General features: G+C 38.0%; 1 protein-coding gene across 2 annotated transcripts in view; it reads right to left on the bottom strand.

Moving 5' to 3' along the window:
- The window catches only part of CERS6 (ceramide synthase 6), a 424587-nt gene that overhangs the window by 58833 nt on the left and 349064 nt on the right, over nucleotides 1-16690 (bottom strand). For both annotated transcript variants that reach the window (XM_006867010.1, XM_006867009.1), the window contains exon 7: nucleotides 2799-2927. In XM_006867010.1, coding sequence (XP_006867072.1) covers nucleotides 2799-2927 — 129 coding nt within the window. The remainder of the gene's footprint in view (nucleotides 1-2798; nucleotides 2928-16690) is intronic.

Below are 16690 nucleotides of genomic sequence, written 5' to 3'. Positions count from 1 at the left end.
ATGTTAGTAGACTGTAGGATTGATTTTAAAACTGTAGGTTTCTGTATACATTTCCATTTCCAAGCAGGCTTATGATTTACGCAAACGGTAGCTGATTTTAAAAGTGTTCACTGTTGGCCAATGCACCACACTGCAAAGTCATTTGAACTACAAGGTCGGTGGTTCAAGTTCACCAGCAGCTCCTAGGAAACCCTATACAGGGTTGTTATGGGTCGGAATAGACTCGACAGCACTTAACAACAACAACAAAAATCTTTATATTGTTTTTTTTTCTTTCTTAAAAAATAATGTAAAGTAGAATTTAGCTTGAATCGCTTCAAAATCATAGTGACACACCATCAATTGACCTAGTAGTTTATTTATTTTGTTTTTTTTCCCCATAAAATTAAAGGGATCAGAGTTGTTTATAAAGTGCGAAATCTATCTCAAACCTTGAATAATTGCCTTTATAACAGATTCAATTTATGGCATGGAATTTCTGCTTATGTTATAACATACCACTATTTGAGAACACTTCTATATTCACAATAATAATAAATACTTTAAGAATGACAGAACTGATAACCAACAGAAAATTTTAAAATATCAGAATATAAATTGTGTGGTCTATTTCTACATGGAATTTATACTCTGGAGAGTTGATTTTAGCCAGGTTTATAAATTTCTCAGTATAAAGTGAAAAGACTTTAATTCTATGACATTACTGCAAGTGGCTCTTCACAGGGGCCCAAATTAATAGTAAATTCTTCAAGATGTTTTTAGATTGTATATTTTGAAATGTGCTTGAAACATGTTTTCTTTTTTTAATCACTTTAAATATTGCAACCAATACTTTCACAGGGACTCCTTATTAATGATATGCATAGAAAGTTTTTATATGTAATTTGAAATCTGTATAGACTTTTTGTTATAAAAACACTAGTTATATATATATTTCAATTCTGACTCATAGCAACTCTGTATAGGGTTTCTGAGGTTATAAATCTTTATGGAAGCAGAAAGCCTCATTTTTCTCCTGTGGAGTGGTTGGTGGGTTTGAAAGGCCAACTTTGTAGTTAGTAGTCCAAGGCTAATCTCACAGTGCCACCGGGGCATTCTCTCTATCTGTTTCTCTCTCTCTCTCTCTATATATATATATATATACCCTGGTGGGGGAGTCCTAGTGTAGTGTTATGGGTTAATGTGCTGAACTGCCAAGTCGGTTTGAAACACAAGGTCAGTGGTTCAAGCTCACCAGCCTCTCCTGGGAACCCCTATACAGGGTCGCTATGGTTGAAACCAACTTGATGACACTTAACAACAAAGAATCCTGGTGTGGGGCTGTAGGATAATCACGTGACTCCAATGTAGGTTTGAACCGCAAGGTCAGCAGTTCAGATCCACCATCCACTCCTTGGAAACACTATACAGGGTTGCTATGAGTCATAACCAATTAGATGGCACTTATTATGTAGTTGTTGTTGCTAAGTGCTGTGGAGTCAGTTCCCACTCATAGCGACCCTGTATAGGGTTTCCAAGGAGCAGCTAGTAACTTTGAACTGCCAACCTTGCAGTTATATATATACGTACAAAAGAGTATGCTAGTTTCTGTGTTTATGACATATACATGTGTATATATATTGAACATAAACATACACATATATGCAATATAACTACAGATTAACTTCATCAGGATATAAATCCTCCATTCATAACCAAACTGAGTTATATACCCTTTCCAGATAAATCAGTATGAAACTTATAAAACAGAAACAATACCTATTCAAATAATGATCTTTCTATTATAAATTATTCATTCCTTAGGTGTGGAACAATAAAATCTTTCATCATTTCATTAATGAAGAATACTAACATGATGAACATTTTTTGGTATACAAGATTATATGAGGGTAAGTAAAAAAGTATCGCTACTAGCATTTTAGTTCATACATGCACAGGTTTATTCCCAACAAAATCGGTTTAAACATGTCTCTGTGATCAGTGGAAGGCTTGTAGTCAAGTTCTCTCAGTCACACACTTCTACTGGTGTCATTAGGATGCCTTCAAAAAAAGTCTAGTCAAAGTGGCTTCAGAGGGGGTCTCATGGGTCAGTAAAATTCAAGGCAGAGAGGTCACCTCAGAAGGTTATGACGATGATTTGGAGGATTCCAAAGGAGCAAGTCACCTTGATAGATTTTCTTGAAAGATACAAGATGATCATGGCTGCTTATTATGAAGAAGTTTCAAGAACACTGAAAATTGCATTGGTGAAAAAAAGGCCAAGAAAGTTGTCTGAGGAATTTTTTCCCCATCACAACAATGCACCCGTTAATTAATTCTCTTAGAATAGTAAAGACTGCCCTAGGAGAATTTTGTTAAGAAATCTATACCATCCATCCTACAATCCTGACCTTGCTCCTCCAGATGTCTATTTGTTCCTCCAAACTCAAAAAACATCGAAAAGAAACATGATTTGAATCTCTGGAAGATGTAAATTAAAAAGTGAAGAATTATTTGGGGAAAGGTTAGAAAGATGGAAGCCTCACCTTCAGAAGTATATAGATTTAGATAGAGGATACATCAAAAAACAATAGCTTCATATTTTGGTATTTTTGTTTGCTTTTTGACTTATCCTCATATACCAACTGAAATCCTCATTTTCACCAATTTAACTAACCAAGAAACACTGTAGTATCAAAGTAGTCATTTACCATCTTCCCTAATCACTATCACTATCACCAGCATCAAATGGAATAACTGATAATCCTGGGGGCTTTCTGAGATCTGGATTTTTTACTTTTAAGGGACAAAACTCTTACCTGTAGAAAAACATCAGCTGAATCATGAAGACAGAGGATCAGCGCCCCTGCTCGAGTCATATTGTTGACATATGAAATGCTTATCAAGAAAATAGCTACAACGTGGTGCAGGAACATAACCCCAAAGTCCTTAAGGAAGGAAAAAACAAAGACATATTATGGGTTAGCAATATCACAACATTCCTTTTTATCAATTCAACCAATACTTACTAAGCACCTCTACAGATCAAACACTGGGGATGCTAAAATAAAAATGGTCTAATTCTTACCCTCTGTGAGTTCACCATAGAGTAGGAAACCTATAACTGTTTGAATGCAAGAATGCTTTCAGATCACAAAGGGTATTTGTACTAAGTTAAGGAATTTGACCTTATCCTGAAAGCCTGGGAGAAATTAACCACAGGACTTTAAGCAAAAAAAAGGGGCAACAATGGATTTGTATTTTACAAAAGTAACTGGAGCACTTCTGTGACTAGTCATGACTGAGATTTCTGAAGGTATACATCATGTTTGTTATTAGTATGTGGCATCTTTGCTGGAGAAGGCAGGCTCAGGTCAAAGGGAAAGGGCTTTGCATGGCTGTCAGATCAGAGGATCTGCTGGCCACAAAGAAGTCTAATGAGCCATGTAAGGTCGATAGTGATCACTCTTCTTATTTTATTATCCCATAGATTCCTGGAACACACATCTCAATGTCTAGCATCCTTCTCCTGGAATATACCTACGGGGACACTAAAACTAGGATTCCTAGCATGCTGGCTTTTCTTCTAGGTCCTATATAAGCAAGCTCTGAATTTTAAATATTGTCTGTCCATTGATGTTATTGTTGTTGTTGTGTGTTGTCAAATATAGATCATGATGAGGCTTCCTTGAAATGACTCAAAGTAAGGCTGGTCAACTTATTTCCTCTACCCAATACTTTTTTTCTTCTTCTCATGACTTATCTCTATCTATCTTGGTTAATTTCAAGAAAGCCTATATGAAAAGACCAGCTTTCTCTGACACTGATTTGTCTTCTGGCCAAGTGACCATAGTTTGCTGTTATATGGAATTTTTGTTGCTTAGAAATATAATCTCTCTTCCAGTGATATTTTTTATTCTTGTTTAACCTGTACTTCTCCCAAGATAAACTTGAAACATCTCTTGAGCCTGAAATGCCAGGTCTGTCTCTAATGGTGTTGTACTTGAAATTTTGGAAGAGACTGACTCTAGAGCATGTCTCTGGAGACAAATAAATTAACCCAAAAGAAAAGCACATTGCATAATTGATGTATGAATGGATTATGGTGTAGTGAACGGTGAAATCTGGGCAACTTTTTCTAAATTTCTACCCTGCAGAGTCAAGAATCATATATTCATTTATTCATTAAAAATACTTATTGAACATTTAATGTGTTCCAGACACTGCTCTTGCTCTAAGCGTTGAAAATACTTCAGTGAACAAGAGACAAAGAGTTCTGCCTTTGTTCTATATTCTAACAGGGAAATACAGATAGTGAACAATAAACATAATAAGAAAATGACTTCTCGTGTTGGATTTGTTGTTGTTAAGTGCTGTTGAGTAGGTTCCGACCCATAGTGACCCTGTACAGGGTTTCCGAGGCTGTAAATCTTTATGGGAGCAGAAAGCCTCATTTTTCTCCCACTGCTGACCTTAAGGTTCACAGCCCGATTCGTAACCACTATGCTACCCTTACAGTTGTGACAGTTGCAATTAGTCATGATAACAATTACTCACTATTGAATCAAAAGAATCCTATCCCCATCTTCTTTTACCAGATCCATCTAGATAAGATGAAAAATCTTCAGTGGAGAGTCTGCCTTCCCCTGCATATTCTGAAATTAAATTTCCTCTTGAAAACTTATAAGCCAGCCACTCTAAGTCTTTACATCTCTCTCTGCCATCCACCCCATTTTAGAGGTAGCCAATGTCTAAGTTGTCCATCCCTATCTACCCTCTATACAGAGGGGGTAGGTTTGATCCTTGTCATGAAGACTCCTTTCCTCTCAGTTGGTATTTTGAGCTACTACATCCATAAGTATAGGCCAAGTTCATCAAATTATAGCAATTTATACTTTATCAAATTTCTTTTCTGCCTCTAGTTGAGTTCTGTAATCAAGCCATCAAAGCTTGATGACAAATGGGTACTATCTGCAAGTTTGGGCATTTAGAGAAGTCAGTTTGAAGAGTAAGGTACACTTGTTCCTGGTATTTGCAATGACCTGATATGCATGCGAAAACTGGACAACAAATAGGGAAGACTGCAGAAGCATTGACTCATTTGAATTGTGTTGATGAAGAAGAATTTTGAAAATACCATGGAATAACAGAAGAACAAATAAATCTGTCTTGAAAAAAGTTCAGTTAGAATGTTCCTTAGAAGCCATGGTGACTAGACTTTGCCTCTCATTCTTTAGACCTGCTGTCAGGAGGGACCAGTTCTTGGAGAAGAACAAGAGGGTCAGTGAAAAGAAGGAAGACCCTCAAGGTGATGGAGTGACACAGTGGGAGCAATAATGGGCTCAAATATAACAACAGTTGTGAGGATGGTGCAGGACTGGCAGTGCTTTGTTCTGTTGTGCAAAGGGTCACTAGTAGTTAGAACTGACTCAACAGTTGTTAGTTATTGTTGTTGTTAACTGTTTTAGAGTTGGTTCTGACTCACAGTGATTCCAGATAGGGTTACCAAGGAGCAGCTGGTGAGCCTGAACTGTTGATTTTCTGGTTCAAACTGACCTTGCAGTCCAGCACATTAACCCACAGTGCCACACCAGGATTCCTAACTGTTATTAGGTGGCACCTAACAACAATACAAGAGCTCTGGTAGCATAGTGGGTACGAATTGGATTGCTAACCTCAGGGTCAGCAGTTCGAAACTACCAGATGTTCCGCAGGAGAAAGATGAGGCTTTCTGCTCCTGTAAAGATTTACAACCTCGGAAATCCTGTACAGGGTTGCTATGAGTCGGAACCGACTCCACGGCAGATAACAACAACAACAATAACAAACCAGTTCATGGTTTCATGGACTAATAGGTCTAATAACAAGTTTAATGCTTCTATTCTACCTTCTAGTTCATTGTGTAGTACCAGGGATATTAAAAGCTAGTAAATGGCTGCCCAAAGCACAGTAAGTAATCTGTACTCACTTGGCATAATAGAGGAAGAAGGAGAGTTGGAATATGAAGAGTGTAGAAGGTGTGGCTAATTGCTTCCATGAACAACAGCATCCTTTGCCATGAGACCAGAAGATCTAGATATTGTCAGTGCTGTAGGATCAGCACTGGACTGCTAACCTCAAGGTTGACAATGCAAACCTACCAGCTGCTCCTTGGAAACCCCATACAGAGTCAGAACTGACTTGATGACACATAACAACATCATTATTGAACATTTTGTTCAAAGATTCTATGTAGATTCCTGATCAAGAGGTGAAAAATGCAGAACAGAATTTCAAATTGTCATGAATTCCTGATTTTTCTGGCACCGTGGAGACTGGATGAGCCCCTGAAATTATTGTCCTGAGAGTTTCTTTAAACCTTAAACCAAAAAATTTCCCCTGAAGTCTTCTAAAAACCAAACAATAATTTAGCTTGACTAGTAAAGAATGTCTGCTTTAAGCATTGTGATCTTTCAAGATCTATCTCCGTGGTATCAAACTGACAGCAGCAACTCAGAGCATAATCAATGCCACTGAATTTGTACATGAAGAAACAGTTAATTTTCCTGTTGGTGTATATTTTGCTGTGTATAGTCTCAACAGAGGAGTCCTGATGGTGTTAATGGCAAGATCAGTGGTTCAAAACTGCTCCATGGAAGAAAGATGAAGTGTGTGCTCCTGTAAAGATGAAGCGTGTGCTCCTGATGGTGTTAATGGCAAGATCAGTGGTTCAAAACTGCTCCATGGAAGAAAGATGAAGCGTGTGCTCCTGTAAAGATTTACAGTCTCTGAAACCCTAAGGAGCAGTTCTACTCTTTCTAGTTCTGAGTTGTAATCCATTAAATAGCAATAGGGTGATGGAGGTGGTGGATTATCAATGCCAACAATAACAACTACAACAAAATAAATAAAATAAGAAAAATGGGGGACAAAGCATGACAGAAAAAACTAGTAAGCACTGTAAATAGAAGGAGGAAGTGCTGCTGGAAGTAGGTTGCAGTATTGCATATCAGGGCCAGGATGATCATAGAGAAATATGGGGAGCAAATGTGCCCGGCAGAGAAAACAAGCCAAGTAAAGGCTCTTGACATGTTAAAGGAAAAGTGAGGAGGCCAGTGTGTCTAAAGTAGCAGGAGACAGTAGGGACCAACTCCTCTGTGCCTGTTAATACTATGTAAATTTGCTTTGCTTTTGAAATGTTTGAACACATGCCTTTATGAACCTTCCTTGGATGCTCCTTTGGGACCACTATTCCATTTGTTTTGAAAACAATGTGTCCTAAGGTTGGTAGATGTTTAGTCCACAAAGTCGACGGTTCAAACTCACCAGTGTCTCCTCAGAAACCCTATGTAGGGTCACTATGAGTTGGAACCAACACGATGACACCAAAGAACAAGTGAAATGGTAGACTTCTTAAGAGAGGAGGTGCCTTATTAAGCTAAATGGACACTTTCGGAATGCACCACCACCATAGTGAGAATCAGTTTGCAACCCAGGTTTTTCCTCTTACTAATTTTTTTTTTCCATAAGGGTGCCAATTTCTTCATCTCTACAATTAAATATTGCATTAGATTGTTTTTAAGCTGTTAGATCTGTAATTCCGGTCTTGGAAGCCTTAGTGATTAAAGATATTTGAAGTCTAATAATTTCTTATAAATCTCAATTAGAAGAGAACAACAGACAAAGAGAAAGAGAGAGGGTTGTTGAGATGACTACAGTTATGAAAAGTGAATTTCAATTAACTTTATTTACATGGTTTTGGATATATTTTGTTGAGTTTATCCAAAAGGCGCTTTCCCCCCTTGGAAACCACCTAACATTAACTGATAACTGCACTATTGATTTTTTTACAAGGATAAATAATGCATTTCTATCCTAAATACTAAAAAAAAAAAAAAAAAAACCCAAACTCACTGACACAGAGTCGATTCTGACTCATAGTCATGCTCTACAGGGTTTTTGAGGTTGTAAATCTTTATGGGAGCAGACAGCGCCTGTGCAGTGCTTGGTGGGTTTGAACTATGACCTTGTTGTTAACAGTCCAGTGGGTCTGATAATTAAACAAATGAAATACAACTATTTCTTATTTTCAATTAACATCTGGGTTTAGTCTATGAAGTAACCGTGTTCTACTGATAAGTGGATACTGTTGTTGGAAAACTCACCTGTAATCCTCAGTGCTACAAACTTCCACCACCTACTGACATATCACCATATTTCTTCTTACAAAACCAGATTTACATCTAGTTCTTAGCTCAGTAGCAGAAGAGGAAAGATGACCATACTCTGAGTTTAATGAAATTTTCTCTGATATGTCTTTAGTATCTCAAAATTTTCTAAATTATTAAAGTTGGAAATACCACAATGCCTTGTTGTCTGTTGATATTGAGTGCCATTGAGTCAGTTCTGACTCCTAGTGATCCTATATAGGATTTTCAAGGGGAGGCTGGTAGATTTGAACAGCCAAATTTAAGGTTAGCAGTTCACTGTTTAGCCTATAGCTCCACACCAGGACTCCAAAATGTGTTTGTTGTGGTTGTTATGTGCTGTCGAGTCAGTTCCAACCCATAGGGACTCTGTATAGGGTTTCCAAAGAGTGGCTAGTAAGCTTAAACTACTAACCTTTCTATTTGAACAACTTTGCAATCCAGTGCATTAGCCCACGGCACCAAACCAGGACTCCCTGAGACTACTAGCAGAGACTTATCAGTTTCCATCACCTGGTAAAAAATATAATGTTCTACCAGACAACAGCAAGAAGCTCTGGTAGCGTAGTGGTTACAAATTGGGCTGCTAACCTCAGGGTTAACAGTTTGAAACCACCAGCTGTTCCATGGGAGAAAGATGAGGCTTTCTGCTCCCATAAAGACTTACAGCCTCAGAAACCCTGTACAGGGTCTCTATGAGTCAGAATCGACTCCACGGCACATAACAACAACAACAGCAACTTCAAAACAATGGTCAGTTAAAAAGGAGCTAACCTATTACCTGATATTTTTAACTGTTTCCTAAACAAAATGAAATGAAAACCTACAACACCTATTTCAACAGTTCAATGAGTTCACATTTGTACATTCTTAATACACAGATTTTAAAATCTAACCAGGTGAGAACCTAACCAGAACAATTCTTTCCACATTTCCCATTGTTTAGCCCAGAATGAATGTTCTTAATTTCCTCCATGCATCATCATTCAACAGTATTTGCTTCCAATCCTGTTTTTTTCTCTTCTTTTCTTTCTTTTTTTTTTTTTTTTTGGGGGTGGGGTGGGTGGGTGGTGTGAGGTGGGGAGATGCACACAAAAATAATCAGGAATATACGAAAATTTAAACAACCAAAGGGCACATTCTGCAAGCCTGCCTCAATCTCTGGTGTCTCTGCTGCTCTGGATATGGTTCTGCATTCTGCTCATGCTCTTCTCCCTTGATGGTCCTAAGGTCCTCAGTTTCTGTACTGTAATATTAACTACTCCCCCATTTTTGCTACAGAACTTCTATCTTTACAGTTGTGACAGTCACAATTAGTCATGATAACAATTACTAACTATTGAATCTTAAGAATCTTATCCCCATCTCTTTTCACCAGACCTGTCTATACAAGATGAAACCTTTTCAGTGAGGACTCTATCTTATCTTTCCCCTCACACTCTTAAACTAACATCCCTATTGAAAACTTGTAAGCCAGTCACTTTGTGCCTTTATCACCCCCTCATTTTACATAGCCAATGTCTAAGTTGCTTGTCCCTATTTGCCCTATATACAGAGGGGATAGGATTGGAACTTGATGTGAAGACTCCTTCCCTTTCAGTTGGTATTTTGAACTAATACAGCCATAAGTATTGGTCAAGTTCACCAAATTGTAGCAATTTACAGTTGTTTCCCTTATAAAAAATTAATTTTTGTATAGTCCTCTAGTCAAGTTCTAGAAGTTGAAGTTGTCAAGGACTTCATTCTTCTTGGATCAACTATCAACACTCACAGAAGCAGCAGTCAAGAAATCAAATGACATATTGCATTAGGCAAATCTGCTGCACAAGACCTTTTTAAAGTGTTGAAGAGCAAAGATGTCAGCTTGAGGACTAAGGTGTGCTTGACCCAAGCAATGGTATTTTTCAATAACCTCATATGCCATGTGAAAGCTGGGCAGAGAATAAGGAAAACCATAGAAGAATTAATGCATTTGAATAATGGTGTTGGAAAAGAATATTGAAAGTGCCATGGGCTGCCAAAAGAACCAACAGATCAGTATTGGAAGAAGTGCAGCCAGATGCTCCTTGGAGGCCAGGATGGCCAAACTTCATCTCTCATACTTTGGACATATTGTCAGGAGGTAACAGACACTGGAGAAGGATATCATGTTTGTTAAGGTGCAGGGTCAGAGAAAAAGAGGAAGACCCTCAGTGAGATGGGTTGGCAAAGTGGCAGCATCAATGGGCTCAAGCGTGGCAACGATAATGAGGTTGGCCCAGGATCGGGCAGTGTTTCATTCTGCTGTGCATAAGGTCACTATGAGTCAGTACTGACTCGATGGCACCTAACAACAACAACAAGTCAAGTCCTGATTATCAAGCCATTGAGGCTAGGTTAAATAAGTACTATTTGCAAGTAGGGTCATTCTTGTGCATCTCCCCTCACTTCATAGCAGCTGAATGCTTCACTTTCAGCTCTAGCCCTCTGTGACTATGTTCTTGTCCATGGGCTCAGGAGTTCCCAGGTCTCACCACACTTTGGACCAACAAGCCTTTCCTCTTCTCTCTCTCATCTCCAGGTCAACAGGAGTCTATCCCCATTCATATTTGATACAAATGTTGATAAAAAACACAGTGCTCTTGGCAAAATAGTAGTACGTTAAGTTTGCTTTTTGAACATTATTTTCACACATAAATCTCAGGATCTTGAAACGTTCATTACTGAAGGGCTCAGAGTTAGGATCATGGCAGAACACACATTTTCATTATGCAGTCCTAGCTGTATGAATATGAAAAAGACATGAATAATGGATTCTGTCTTTCACATTTCTGCTTCAGAAAGCATTATAGACAATGAAATGACTTTAATAAAGCCACACAATCATTATTTTGTGTGTACTCATATCTGCCACCCAGGCATATTTCTTTGAATATGCACTGAATCTGGTCCAAATAACAGCTTTTAAATAAATTGCCAATTTGGATTTTATAAACAAAGTGTGGAAAGCTTCAATCTTCATATTTGTTACTACAGAAAGTGATCAGTGTGAATAAAAATTCAGGCATAGCTAAATGAACCTTAACATTTCAAGTTAAGGATGCTTTCCTGGGTTCTTAGTTGTAAAATTAAGTAGAAATAGTGCTATCTCTCTACTCCTCTGTCAGTTTGTCATACTGTGGTAGCTTGCATGTTGCTGTGATGCTGGAAGCTATGCCACCAGTATTTTAAATACCAGCAGGGTCACCCATGGTGGACAGGTTTCAGTGGAGCTTCAGACTAAGACAGACTAGGAAGAAAGACAGATAGACTGAATGTTTAGCCACTGAAAACTTATGAATAGCATCAGAGTATTGTCAGATATAGTGCCTAAAGATGAGTCCCTCATGTTGGAAGGGCCTTAAAATATGACTGGGGATGAGCTGCCACCTCAAAGTAGAGTTGCCTATGATGAAGTAAATGGTACCTTAATTAGTTTATGATGCACAACTCGAAGTGAGGAAAACAGCTGCAAACATCCATTAATAGTCGGAACATGAAATGTACAAAGCATGAATCTAGGAAAATTGGAAGTTGTCAAAAATAAAACGGACTAAATAAAGATCAATATCTTAGACATTAGTGAGTTGAAATGAAGTAGTATTGGTAGTATTGGTCATTTTGAATCTGACAATCACATGATTTACTATGCTGGGAATGATAAATTGAAGTGGAATGGCACTGCATTCATCATCAAAAAGAACATTTTAAAATCTACCCTGAAGTACAATGCTGTCTGTGATAGAATACTATCCATATGCCTACAAGGAAGACCAGTTAATACAATTATTATTTCAATAGTTGCAGATACCTTTTTCAAATAACATACACATGGCTTTTACCAAAAATGAATACACAGGAATCAAACTGACAACTTATGTGGGAAGAGATGGTGGAAAAGTTCAATACCACCAGCCAAAACAAGGTCAGGGCTGATTGTAGAAAAGGCTCATATGCAAGTTTAGGCTGAAGCTGAAGAAAATGAAAAATAGTTCACAAAAGCAAAAGTATGATCTTGAACATACCACACCTGAATTTAGAGACCATCTCAAGAACAGATTTGATGCACTAAACACTAATAACTGAAGAATAGAAGAGCTGTGGGATGACTTCAAGACCATCATACAGGAATTACAAAAGATCATTAAAAAATACAGGAAAGAAAGACAAGACCAAAATGGATGTCAGAAGAGATTCTGAAATTCGCTCTTCAGCATAGAGATACTAAAGCAAATGGAGGAAGTGAGGAAGTCATAGAGCTGAGCAGAAAATTTCAAAGGGCAGCTCAAGTAAACAAAGTCAAATGTTATGATGAAATGTGCAAAGACCTGGAGTTAGAAAACCAAAGTGAAGAAGACACGGTCATCATTTCTCAAGTTGAAAGAATTGAAGAAAAATAATTTAAGCCTCGACTTGCAGTACGGAGGGATTCTATAGGCAAAATTTTGAATGACATGGAAAGCACCAAAAGAAGATGGACAGAATATGCAGAAATCACTGTACCAAAAAGACATGGATATTGTTCAACCATTTTAAGAGGTAGTGTATGATGAAGAGACAATGGCACTGAAGGAAAAAGTTCAAGCTGCACTGAAGGCACTGGCAAAAAAGAACAACAACCAAGGCTACAAGAATTGATAGAATACAAATGGAAACCTTTCAACAAACTAATACAGAACTAGAGTCACTCACTTATATATACCAAGAAATTTGGAAAACCTGGTCAACTGATTGGAAGAGCTCCATATCTGTGCCCATTCCAAAGACAGGTAACCCAAATGAATGCAGAAATCATCTAACAATATCATTAATATCAAATGCAAGTAAAATTTTACTGAAGATAATTAAAAAGTGGCTGCAACAGTACATTGACAGAGAACTGTCAGAAATTCAAGCCAGATACAGAAGAGGACATGAAACTGGAATATCATGGCTGATGTCAGATGGATCTTGGCTGAAAGTAGAGAATACCAGAAAGATTTCACCTGTGCTTTATTGCCGATGCACAGGCTTTTAACGGTGGGGATCATGACTTGCTAGGGACAACACTGCAAAGAATGAGTATTCTGGAATACCTAACTGTACTCATGAAGAAACTGTACATAGACCAAGAAGCAGTCTTTAGAACAGAACAAGGGGAATACTGAATCTTTTAAAATTAGGAAAGGTGTGTGTCAGGGTTGTATTTTTTTCACCATACTTATTCAATGTGTATGTTGAGTGGATAATCCAAGATGTTGGATTACATAAGGAAGAACATGGCATCAGGATAGGAAGAAGACTCAGTAACAACCTGTGATATGCAAATGATTCAACCTTGCTTGCTGAAAACCAAGAGGACTTAAAATGCTTACTGATGAAGATCAAAGACCACAGCCTCTGGTATGGGTTGCACCTCAATGAAAATGACCAAAAATCATCACAACTGGGCCAGTAAGTAATATCATGATAAATGGAGAAAAGTTGGAAGTTATCAAAGACTTAATTTCACTTGGATCTATAATCAATGCTCATGAAAGCAGCAGTCAATAAATCAAACAACGTATTGCATCAGGCAAATTTGCTGCACAAGATCTCTTGAAAGTGTTCAAGAACAAAGATATCAGTTTGAGGACTAAGGTGCACCAGACCCTATCTATGGTATTTTCAGTAGCCTCATATGCATGTAAAAGTTGTACTATGAATAAAGAAAGCCATAGATAAATTGATACATTGGAGTTAGGGTGTTGGAGAAGAATATTAAAAGGGCCATGGATTGCCAGAAGAACAAACAAATCTGTGTTGAAAGAAGTATAGCTAGAATACTCCTTAGAAGCTAGGATGGTGAGACTTCATCTCTCATACTTCACACATGCTAGTAGGAAGGACTAGTCCCTGGAGAAGGAGATCATGCTTGGTAAAGTAGAGGGTCAGCAAAAAGAGTAAGACTCCCAATGAGATGAATTGGCCTGGTGACAGCAGCAATGGGCTCAAGTGTAACAACCTTGTGAGGATGGCACTGGACCAGGCAGTGTTTCTTTCTGTTGTGCAAAGGCTCACTATGAGTCAGAACCAACTCGATGGTATCTAACAACAACACTGTGATTTCTTGCTGGTCCTCAGATTGAAGACTGGTCCCAAAGTCCTAATTTTAAACAGACTGGCCAGTTCACCAACCTCCTGATTCTGTCACAGTGTTTCTGGACGTATTCACCATCAACATGAAGGCCTTCCATGTTCCCCACCTAAAAGTATCCCCACTCAATCCCTCATTTCAATGGCTTCTTGAAGAGAACAGAATGACTGTGGCTTATATTAATTTTCAGAGACAGAAACAAAATCATAAATGAGTTTCACTGAAGCATAATCAGAAAAAGTGATGAAATGTAAGAGTTAAGGAAGAGTTGTCTTTCTAATACCCAAAGCTGGTAAGAGAATGGTGCTTTTCTCTGAACACATATCAAGATGGCATTTGGAGAACCGAGACAGATTTTCTTTGCCTAGTCTGTGCAGTTCCCACATTCAGAATTCCTGGGTGTCCAGATACCTTGACTTTATTACCGACTCTTAGGATAAGAATCAGCATCTTTAATTCAGTTCAGTTCTCCTGGGAAGGTTCTTGCACAATAAAATACTAACAGAGGGATCAATCTCCCATTAAGACTTAATGTCTGACATTCTTTCTGCTGGAACTCTCTTGGCAATGGTCAGACTACAGGCAGTGATCAAAATCATGCTGTCTTCAGGAGGTAGCATCAGAAATTCATCTTTTGAAAACAGCCATCCATTTCTTATTAAAAACAAAACAAAATATCACAAGCAGCAAGAAACATGCTTCCTGAATTCCCATTGGCTGCAGAAAGTACTAATAATTTTATGCAGTCTCTTTTGGGAATTATCCTTGTCATCCATGAAGAAAAACACTAGTGAACCTTCCAAAAAAAGAAAAGGAGTCAGAAGGTCAAGATTTTAAAGATTTTAAGTGAAGGCGGGCTTGGATGTGCCCAGATGGTGAGGAATCTGAATTACTCAAGCCAAAGGAAAGCTCTTCTCTCTCAGGTGTTAACAGTATTATCTTTCCCAAAAGTAATTTAATAAATTGACATGATTTAGAAACTTGTAATCTAACTCAAATGAACAAAGACCAGGTTTTAGCACCAGATTACCCTTACAATAGTATGTAAATGATTTTAAGTGCCTCTAGGATACAGAGTCCTAGTGGCACTGCAGGCTGCTTACTGGTTTGGGCTGAAAAGTCTGTTTGAACCACTGGGTCAGTGGTTCATATCCACCAGCCACTCTTTAGAAACGCTATACATGGTGAATATGAGTTGGAACCGACTTGATGGAACTTAACAACAGCAACAAGAGGAAACAGAAGACGAGAAGCATAGCTAAAAGCTGGTTTCTTTTAACAACAACAGCAGTAATACCAGATGTCTCTCATGGTTTAAAATACTTTCCTTATTTGAACCTTTAGAACGTAGTATTAGCACATAGAAGCATATTAGTTTTAACAGAATTACATACTATTTCTTTTCTGGAAACCAATAACTGTTTTCTTTCTCTTCACTTGGAATGTTCCAACATAGGGGTTAAGACTCAGAATGCTGAGGGGTAGCATGGCTTTGCAGAAAGAAAATCTTAAGCAGGTGACCTGGTATCACATAAAGGACAGTGTCTACTCAGGTCCTGTGTCCACTCCAGAACAAATGCAATAACTCAAAAAATCCCACTGTCATTAAGTCAATTCTGACACAGTGACTCCTCAGATACAGGGTTCCCCAAATTGTAAATTTTTGTGAGAGCAGACAGCTTCATCTTTCTTCCATGGTGGTGGGCTTGAACCACCAACTGTGTGGTTAGCAAACCAGCACCTAACTCACAGCACCACTAGAACAAATAAACAGATGAGAATGGTGAGGACTTGTTAAAATGTTAAATATATTTGTATATTATACAATTTGTATATCATACAAATATAATAAGCTCTCAACTTTTGAATATGAGTACCAGAAATGCCAATGAACAGCATAATACATTATTGTTGTTGTCAAGTGCCATCTGTTTGGTGCATAATGCATTACCTCTTCCAATACATACTATCAGTACTGGATTGTGAGCCACGAGGTCAGTGGTTCAAATCCACCAGCTGCTCCTCGGAAACCCTATACAGGGTTGCTTTGAGTAGGAACTGACTCAGCGGCGCTTAACAACAACTGGCATTAAATTTGATTCATTCTAAACAGAGGTGCTTGGTTAAATGCACCATTTAAAGAAAGATAATTCAAATAACAAGGCTCTTCAAAACTATAACTTCGCTTTCACGCACATCACATGCAACCTAGGATAAATATCTCGAACAAACAAACAAACAAAAATGGAAAGGGATGGAAAAGTATGACTTATTTGAGAAACATGTGTCCAATTATAAAGCAGAAGAGTCCAGGTAGAAATTATTTAATGATCATTTCTCTAAAATTGAAGCCAGGAATAAAAACTAATTTGCACTAAATCTAAAGCCATTT

Source organism: Chrysochloris asiatica, unplaced genomic scaffold, assembly GCF_000296735.1.
Source record: "Chrysochloris asiatica unplaced genomic scaffold, ChrAsi1.0 scaffold00099, whole genome shotgun sequence".
Taxonomy (NCBI): domain Eukaryota; kingdom Metazoa; phylum Chordata; class Mammalia; order Afrosoricida; family Chrysochloridae; genus Chrysochloris; species Chrysochloris asiatica.
This window is presented reverse-complemented; position numbering and strand designations above follow the sequence as displayed.